At 32.9% G+C, this 9,151-nt stretch overlaps 1 protein-coding gene across 1 annotated transcript; it reads left to right on the top strand.

Moving 5' to 3' along the window:
- The first annotated feature begins 4,393 nt into the window (after positions 1–4,393).
- On the top strand, positions 4,394–4,855 carry LOC139432334 (uncharacterized). Its single transcript, XM_071200814.1, has one exon. The coding sequence runs from the start codon at positions 4,394–4,396 to the stop codon at positions 4,853–4,855; it is 462 nt and encodes a 153-aa protein (XP_071056915.1).
- The last annotated feature ends 4,296 nt before the right edge of the window (positions 4,856–9,151 follow it).

The following is a 9,151-nucleotide window of genomic DNA, read 5'->3' as shown; positions in this document are numbered from 1 at the left end:
CTAACATGACAAAAGAGATGTCCTCCTATTATCTACTAAACACACAGATGAACAGAAAGAACTACATCACAAAGAGGGTCCCAGGTTCAAACCGTCTGCAATAATCGATTACAATAAAGCTAAAGCGTTTGTTGATATGTCAGATCAAATGGCAGCCTATTCAAATTCTCTGAGAAAGTCAAGAAAATGGTACAGAAAATTGGCTTTTGAATTTATTACAGGCACCTCAGTAGTAAATGCGTTATACTTGTACAACAAAATAAACAATAAGAATTTCTATAACCACTTTCAAGGAAAACCTTGCCATGCAACTTTTTGAAAGTGGAGAACCGCTACACCCAAACGCAGAGAATCCAGTAGAAGAACACAGACTTACCGAAAAAATGGATAACGAGAGAAAGCATAAAAGGGGAAGATGCAAATCTTTGCTATGAAAAGAATTCACAACAACATGGGCGCGATTATGCAGTAAAAAATACAAAAAGAATTACTTACATATGTCTAGGTTACGACGGCAATATTTTCATTTGCATGGAATGCTTTTTTGAAAAACACGTTTTCAAAAAAATTTAATAGAATGTTTTGTGCTTCGCAGTCATTTTCCATTAATTTTATAAATATTAGTTTAAGCTAAACGTTACATTTTTGAACAGAAAGAAATAAATAATTTTGATATATTTTGATATATAATAATTTTGTGTCATATTTTCTATAAAAACTAAAATATTCTCAGACCACACTCGAATAATGATTTCCTACGCCAGACCCACCCATACATATATTTAAATCAATACTAAATGCGGCCACCTTGTGTACACATGGCTTAGAAGGTGGTAGAACGTGTGCCCACTGATGGTACACATGGCGCTGGGGGTACTTCAACTGTGTCCATATATGGTACACATTATGGCAGTTAACGTGTTAAACAAGTTCCATTACTTCAGTACAACATCTAAAAATTTAGTGCGTATGCAGTTATTGCATAAGAAACGATCCAAATTGAAGGTAGGACAAAAACAACTCTCGTTATCACTATATTATTCTAGTCCAAGTGCCTACCGGAACTTACGAAAAAATATCATTCTTCCTGGTATAAGTACTATAAAGCGATGGATTGGACACGCAACTGTTTTACCAGGTTTTTGTGTTACTTTAAAAACTCAATTATTGCCGAAGACACAGTCAATGAGTAGAATTGAAAACTTTTGCACGGTATGCTTTGACGAAATGTCTATAAAAGAATTGTTGGAGTATTCGAAGGCCCTTGATTTTATTGAAGGATTTGAAGACTTAAGGTTAATTCTCACTATACGTTCCGTCTCCATTCCGTACCGGTACCATTCCGTTTACGTAAAATATTATAGGCTGTAAATGAGTGGACGTATGCACACCTTCCATTCCATTTACATACCGTTTCCATTCCGTTCCGTTCCATATTGACGCAAACATATTTTTTAACGGACAAGCTGAGACGTGACGGAAACGTTATTGATAGTGGGGATACCGTTACAGTTCAGTTCAATATTTTATTAAACTGCACTAAGTATAAAATTGTGTTTCGCGTTTACATTTTTCGTGTTTATTGAGTTATTGTTATTGTTTATCGTGTTATTGAGATATGAATGACGAGAAGTTAATCGAACTAACTGGTGAGGGAAAATAAGACCCTCTATGATTTAGAAAATTCTAAATATAGTGACAATTACTATAAAGACAAGATTTGGTCAGTTATTTCAAAGGAACTAAACGTCACACTGGGTAAGTAAGAAGAATATTTTCATAACTTTAACTAATCATAGTAATCATTTTATTACAAGAGTATTAGTATATACATATGAAATGTAAGTACGGATTAATATAATGGTGAACTTTTTAAATTGCACTCATTTGCCATTCAACAGCTCCTATTGGAGAATTAAAAAAATCTTTGTAAATGTCTCCGAGTTGAAATGCAGTAGCTGTTGCATTTCCTCCTTGGTGTGGCAAATTTTCTACGGTAGAGTTACTAGCTGTGAAATTGATTTGATAGTCTTTAATAAAATTATGCAGTAAACATGTAGTTAAAACAATTTTATCTGCATATTGTGGTGCAGATTTTAATCTTCTATTATAAAATTGAAATTTTTGACCTAAAATAGCAAAGGCGTTGTCGGAGCATCTTGGAGCACGTGATAATCTATAATTAAATATTTTCTTTGTTGTATCGTCTCGTTGTTGAGCAGAAGATCATGGTCTTAATAAATTAGGTTTTAAGGGAAACGCTTCATCCCCTACTATCACAAAATTAAAAAGATTTAACTTTTAAAGTTTTACAATATTTATAAAATATATAAATAGACCTTTTCGAATAAATACTTTTTCTATGTATAGGGTCGACTTGCAAAAATAGATGGAATCAGTTGAGAGATCAGTGGCGAAAAAATAAAAAAATAATCTGACGAAATTGGGACAAGCGAGTAAGCCAATAAACAAATGGCGATTTGAAGAACAAACGGGGTTTTAGAAGCATTTTTGCGCCAACGAGAAACAATTAGCAATCTTGACGATATTGACGTGAAGAAGAAGAACGAGACGAAAATATTGCGGCTACTGGGACCCCAGTTACTGACGCATTGGAAAACGCAGAAGGGGTTACAGTTTCTCCTGCTCAAACTAAATCTACTTCTAATCTAAGCAGACCATCGAAAAGAAAACAAGATGAATTCGCTACTGGAGTACCTTGTTGAAAAGCAAAGAAGAGAAGAAACAAGTCTTCCTGCAGTAAAAGATTCAACAGATATATTTTTTGAAAGTATTGCTACAAAGGTTAACCGCTTTACGAGGTATTATAGAAACATTGCAGAAAGTAGGATCTTTAATTTGGTACAAGATATGGAACTAGAGCAAATTTCAATACTACTAGCAACAATTATAATTTTCACACCCGAACTGCTCCAGCGTCTACGCCCTCCCCTGCTACTTCAAATCAACAGCTGCTTCATACATAGAATCATTTTATGATCATGCAAATATTGAATAACTTACAATTTTTTTTGTATTACTGCCATAATAAATAAACAACTTACCTTAAACAAGCAGATAATTTTTGTTTTGCTGTTATCGCCTCCCTGAATGTTGTTCTTTGTTTTGTTATCACCGGCTCAATGATTAACAGTAATTCGTGGAATTTATATTTTGACATCCGGAAATACTCAAAAAATTTGGTTTCGTCATCTCTCAGTTCTCTAAATAATGTTGTATATTCTCCTTCAATATTTCTTTTCTTTAATATATTATGCACCCAAAATCTTCGTTTTAACTTAACTTCTTCATCTAACAGAATAGCAGCTATAATCAAGTTTTCATCAGACCACTTTTTGTGAACACGCACACTACTTTTATGTAAATGAAACTGATCAGGAACGGAAAATGTGAACGACAACAATTTAACGGAACGTATATGTAATGGTTATGGAACGGAGACGGAACGTATAGTGAGAATGAACATTTAGGATCCTTAGGACGACGTAAACAACCCGCCAAAAAAGCTATGGTGTTTATGATCCGCAGATTATTTGTAAAGTGGAAACTACCAATTGCATATTTTTTAAGCGAAACAGGAACAAAAAGCAATGATTTGAAAACGTTAATTGTGGATGCCAATGATTATGTAATGGATTGTGGGTTTTTTCTGAAGGCTATTGTTAAATAGTTAAACGAAAAATAGTATTAAATAGTCAACATGTAATGCTTACATAATGTAAGTACGGTTGCTTAACTTTTGTTTTTGAAACTATATCTTCAGTCGTACAAAAACAAGTTAAGTAGTTCAATGGTTATAATAGTTGTAACATGGTTGTAAAACGTTTTAACACGTTGAAGTAGAAATAATACACAATAAACTTAATTTAGTTGGTCCCGGTTGTTTAAAATCAAACCCTGACTTGCCCTAAAACGACAGGTTATGGGCCCAGGCAACGAAGAAAAGTGAGAAAAGCCAGGGAATAAAAAATAAAAAGGAATGTTTCATAAAAAACATCCAAAATGCGGTCGCCATTGTTGTATCATCGAAACAAAGAAAGAAATCATTGACGGTTAAAAGCAAGTGAACGAAAACAAATTCAAAACATCGGATAAATAAATCGGTAAGACAGTTTAAAAATTAAATTAAAATAAAATAAATAATAAAAATGAGTCAAACGAGCTTTCAAAATGGAATCTTTTTTAAGGCCAAGGGTATATATGAGATAGCTTATGGAATAAATAAATGTCTAGAAGAAATCAAAGAAAAGTTAGATTGGGTGCAGACGGATGCTACTGCTGAAAAAATAATAATAACAACAATTGCAAAACAACCGATGATGCATGTGCTAAACAGTAAGACGGCAAATGAAATGATCGAAAATTGTCGGGAATGTATCAAAGAGATACAGAAGATGTGAAATACAAACTACTACAGGATTTTTACCAATTACAATTTAAAAAGGAAGTTGATATGAGGTCGAACATAGCAGAACTTGAAAATATAACCCACAAACTAAGGGGATTAAAACAAGAAATAACGGACGAAATGAAAATAACAAAGTTATTATCGATACTACCAAATACGTATAAATATTTTAGAAGTGCTTGGGAGTCGGCTTCAGAAAAAGATAAAACTTTTGAAAAACTAACCGGAAGATTGCTTAACGAAGAGTTGAGAATGAAAAGTGAAAACACAACGGAACAGGTGGCATTTAAAGGTGAACAAAAAAGAACTAATAGGCACAATAAACCAGACGACATAACATGCTTCTGTGGAAGAATGTGGAAAAAAAGGGCACATCGCAAAAAATTGCAAAAACAAACAAGGATGCAGTATCTGCAAGAAAAATAATCATTCTGAAAAATGTTTTTTCAGGAATAAAGATGAAAAAATAAAGTTAAAATTGAAAACAAGGTAACAGGAAATTAGAAGCAAAAGTAATGGAAAAGAGTACACCAACAATGAATTGAAAAACTGGTGCAAAAAAAGAGGAACAACATTAGACTATACTATACCACATACTCCACATTTAAATGGAAAAGCTGAGCAAGCAAATAGTAGAACAATAATGGAAAAGGCAAGAGCTTTGATATATGATTCGGGATTAGGAAAAACATTTTGGGGTGAAGCTGTACGAGCTGGTGCTTATTTAATGAATGAACAATGACCAGAGGATGCACTCCATACGAAATGTGGAATGAAAAAAAACCAAACCTAAAAAATCTACAGATATTTGGTACTTATGCTCATGTAAAGAAGCTTGGTTACCTTAAAAAATTAGATGAAAGAAGTGAAAGAATGATATTTGTAGGATATGCAAGCAATGGACATAGGTTTTTTGATGAGAAAAAACAAAGAATAATTATCTCGAGAGATGCAATATTCGAAAATAAAAAAATTAAAATACTGGTTGATGACACGGAAGAAGAAAATGAAGAAAGACAAGAAAATAATGAAGATAAGAAAGATCAAGAATGTCAGAAAAATGAAGAAGAGCAAAAAGATGAAATCGAAGAAAAACATGAAAATAAAAAAGATGATGAAGAGAAAGAAGAAATAAAGAAAACAAATGGAAGACCACAAAGAACAAAGAAGAAACCGGAAAGATTGTAGGATTATGTATATTTAACTTACGAAGAAGCATTAAAAGACGAAGACAAAGATGAATGGATGAAAGCGATAAAAGAGGAAAAACGTTCATTGAAACAGAACGATGTCTGGGAATTAGTGGATAAAGACAAGGTAAAAGACGACCAAAAGATACTATCTAATAAATGGATATTCAAAATAAAAGAAGATGGAACATTTAAGGCTCGATTGGAGTAAGAGGATTTGAACAGGAGTTTAATGATCCACTTGATGAGGTATATAGCCCAGTAATAAGTTCAAGTGTTACAAGAACATTATTTGCGCTAGCAGCGGCACAATCCAGTTATGTAGTAAAATTTGATATAAGAACGGCATTCTTATATGGAAAACTAGATGAAGACGTGTACATACATATACCACAGGGATACGGCAATGCAGATGGAAAAGTATGTAAACTGAAAAAAGCTTTATATGGCTTAAGACAGGCACTTATGAAATGGAATGAAACATTCACAAAAGTACTACAAAAAATTGAGTTGTAACAATTAAAGTCAGAACAGTGTATATTTAAAAACAGTGACAGAACATTAATTATGGCTATTTATGTAGATGATGGCCTCATCATATCAAATAATAAAGAACACATAAAATACGTAATTAATAAATAAAAAAAAAACTTCATAACAAAATCATGGGAAAATCCAAACAATTTCCTAGGACAAAACATAAAAATAAAAAATAATGAATTAAAACTACAACAAATTAAACTAACTGAAAAAATAACCAAAAAATTTAAAATTAATGAATCACAAGAGACTCATATACCATTAACTTTACTATAAGTGACTTTAAAAGCAGTGACAAAACAATAATTTAAAATTTCCTTATCAAGAAGCGGTGGGTAGTTTGTCGTATTTGGCAAACAAAACACGACCGGGCATTAGCTTCGCGGTAAACTTTGTAAGTCGTTTCATAAATGAAGTAACAAACAGTGACGTAATCAATGTGAAAAGAATTTTAAAATATTTGAATACTCATAAAAACATTGATATTAAATATCGATTAAACACGGAACTTAAAAATTTAAAATTAAGTGCGTATTGTGATGCAGATTACGCGAATTGTACAGACACAAGAAAAAGCACGACCGGATTCGTGATAATGTTAAACTATGGACCAATAAGTTGGGTAGCAAGAAAGCAACCAACAGTTGCTTTATCAACTACGGACGCGGAGTATATAGCAGCGGCCGAGTGTTGTAAGGAGTTGATCTACTTAAAGGGACTGGTAGATGAGATTGTTGGAGGAAACGTGGAAGCCGTGTTAAACATGTATAATAAAAGTGCTATTAGTTTAATTAAAAGTGGCGTAATAAGCAGACGAAGTAAACACATTGACGTTAGATATCATTATATAAGAGACATAGTAAAGGATAAGAAAATTGTACTACAGTTTTGTAACAGTGAAGAGAACATTAGTGATATGTTCACAAAACCCCTTGAAAGGGTTAAATTCACTAAGTTTAGGGAATTTTAGGACTTTGTTATTGTTTATTTTTCGTTTACGGGCGAATGTTAAATAGTTACGCTTACATAATGTAAGTACGGTTGCATAACTTTTGTTTTTGAAACTATCTTCAGTCGTACAAAAACAAGTTAAGTAGTTCAATGGTTATAATAGTTGTATTATAACATGGTTGTAAAACGTTCTAACACGTTGAAGTAGAAATAATACATAATAAACTTAATTTAGTTGGTCCCGGTTGTTTAAAATCAAACCCTGACTTGCCCTAAAACAACAGCTATAACTTGCGACCAGGGTCCTGCCAATACAGCAGTTATGGAAAAACTGCATGTTTCCACTCAAACCCCTTACTTTATACATCGAAACATTAAGGTATTTTGTAATGGATAGTGATTTTGTGTGTAAAGTAGACAATAAAATAAAAAACGAAACAATAATTTCATTCAAAGACATAAATGCTGTGTATGCTTTAGACAAAACGTCAAACACATCTAGAGCATTACCTAAATTAACGTATATACATATAAAACCAAACGCGTTCCAAAAATAGTTGGTAAAACTTGCCGTGCAAGTACTAAGTTATAGTGTTTCCTGTGCAATCAGGACGTGCCATAAAACTAGTGAATTAACAAGCAGTTCTTGTTTAAATACGGCTAATTTTATCGAACTTATAAATAATACATTTGATTGTTCATTTGATTCAACAAAAAGGTTTGATAGCAACCCATATCGCTGCGCTTTGTCAGAAGAAACGCCTTTGGTAACATCGAAATTGCTTGATGCAAAAGATTTTGTGTCAAAGTTATGGAAATTGTCCATCGATAAATTAACCCATCCAAAGTGTTTTTTTGGTCTCGAACAGACAATTAATGCAACGTTAATGTTACATAAGGATTGTGTTGACGAATGATTTAATTAAATTCTTACAGGTATGTAGTACTTTACTTGTTTTTTATAATTCCCTTTGTGCTAGAAGTTGCCTAATTATAAGTTATAGAAACGACTAAAATGGTGTCATAAAGAATAAAATAGAATATGGCGGCACTCGTATAGTTGTTGTGTGTTAAGTTCAGACAATAAACGTGATTCATGGTCCTTAGTTGTTTTATTAAGCCTTGAGAATCATACATGATGTCAGGTGTGTATGGAAATATGGAAAACATAATTAGAGCCCCGGATCCGCTCGTAAACGACGGAAATATAGCTGAAAACTGGAAAAGATTCAAGCAAAAGTTCGAGTTGTTTTTAATGGCTGCTGACTTACAAGATAAACCGGAACAAAAGAAGATGCTATCTTCCTAAACGTAATAGGTGATGAGAGATTGGAACTATACAGTAGTTTTACATTTAGTGGTGATGAGAATAAGAAGCTAGATAATATAATAGCAAAATTTGAGAATTATTGTGCACCGAGAAAAAATGTTGTTTATGAACTTTTCAAGTTTAACAGCATTGTTCAAAAGGAAGGACAACCATTTTCTTCCTTTGTAACTGAACTAAGAAAAGCTGTAAAATCGACGGAATACGAAAAACAAGACGAACTCATTAGAGATCGAATAGTGATAGGTGTTTTAGAAAAGTCTACACGAGAAAAGCTATTACGAGAATCAAACCTAACACTCACTGGAGCGATTGATTTTTGTTTAGCGGTGGAAGCTAGTAAAAGTCAATGTAAGGAAATAAACAATGAATCCATGGTTAGTTCATTGAGAACAGAGAAGAAATATAAAGGAAAATCATGTCAATATTGTGGTTATAATCACGAAAAAGGAAAGTGTCCAGCTTATGGTGAGACGTGTGCGAAGTGCCAGGGATGGAACCATTTTGCTGCAGTCTGTCAAGATAAAAAGGAGAAAAAAGAAGATAAAAAGAAAACTAAGATAGAAGTTGAAACAGGAAAAAGAAAAGTTTCTGAAGTGGAATCCAAAGAAGATGAAGAAAAAGAAACAGATAGTGAAGAAGAGGTTTACATTTATTCGATAATATCCAAAGGGTCTACGAGGTTGTTAAATTCAGTTCAGGGGTGTCAGTCTG

This window comes from Onthophagus taurus, unplaced genomic scaffold (genome assembly GCF_036711975.1).
Source record: "Onthophagus taurus isolate NC unplaced genomic scaffold, IU_Otau_3.0 ScKx7SY_15, whole genome shotgun sequence".
NCBI lineage: Eukaryota > Metazoa > Arthropoda > Insecta > Coleoptera > Scarabaeidae > Onthophagus > Onthophagus taurus.
The sequence above is the reverse complement of the archived record's forward strand: the minus strand, read 5'-3'. Positions and strand labels throughout refer to the sequence as shown.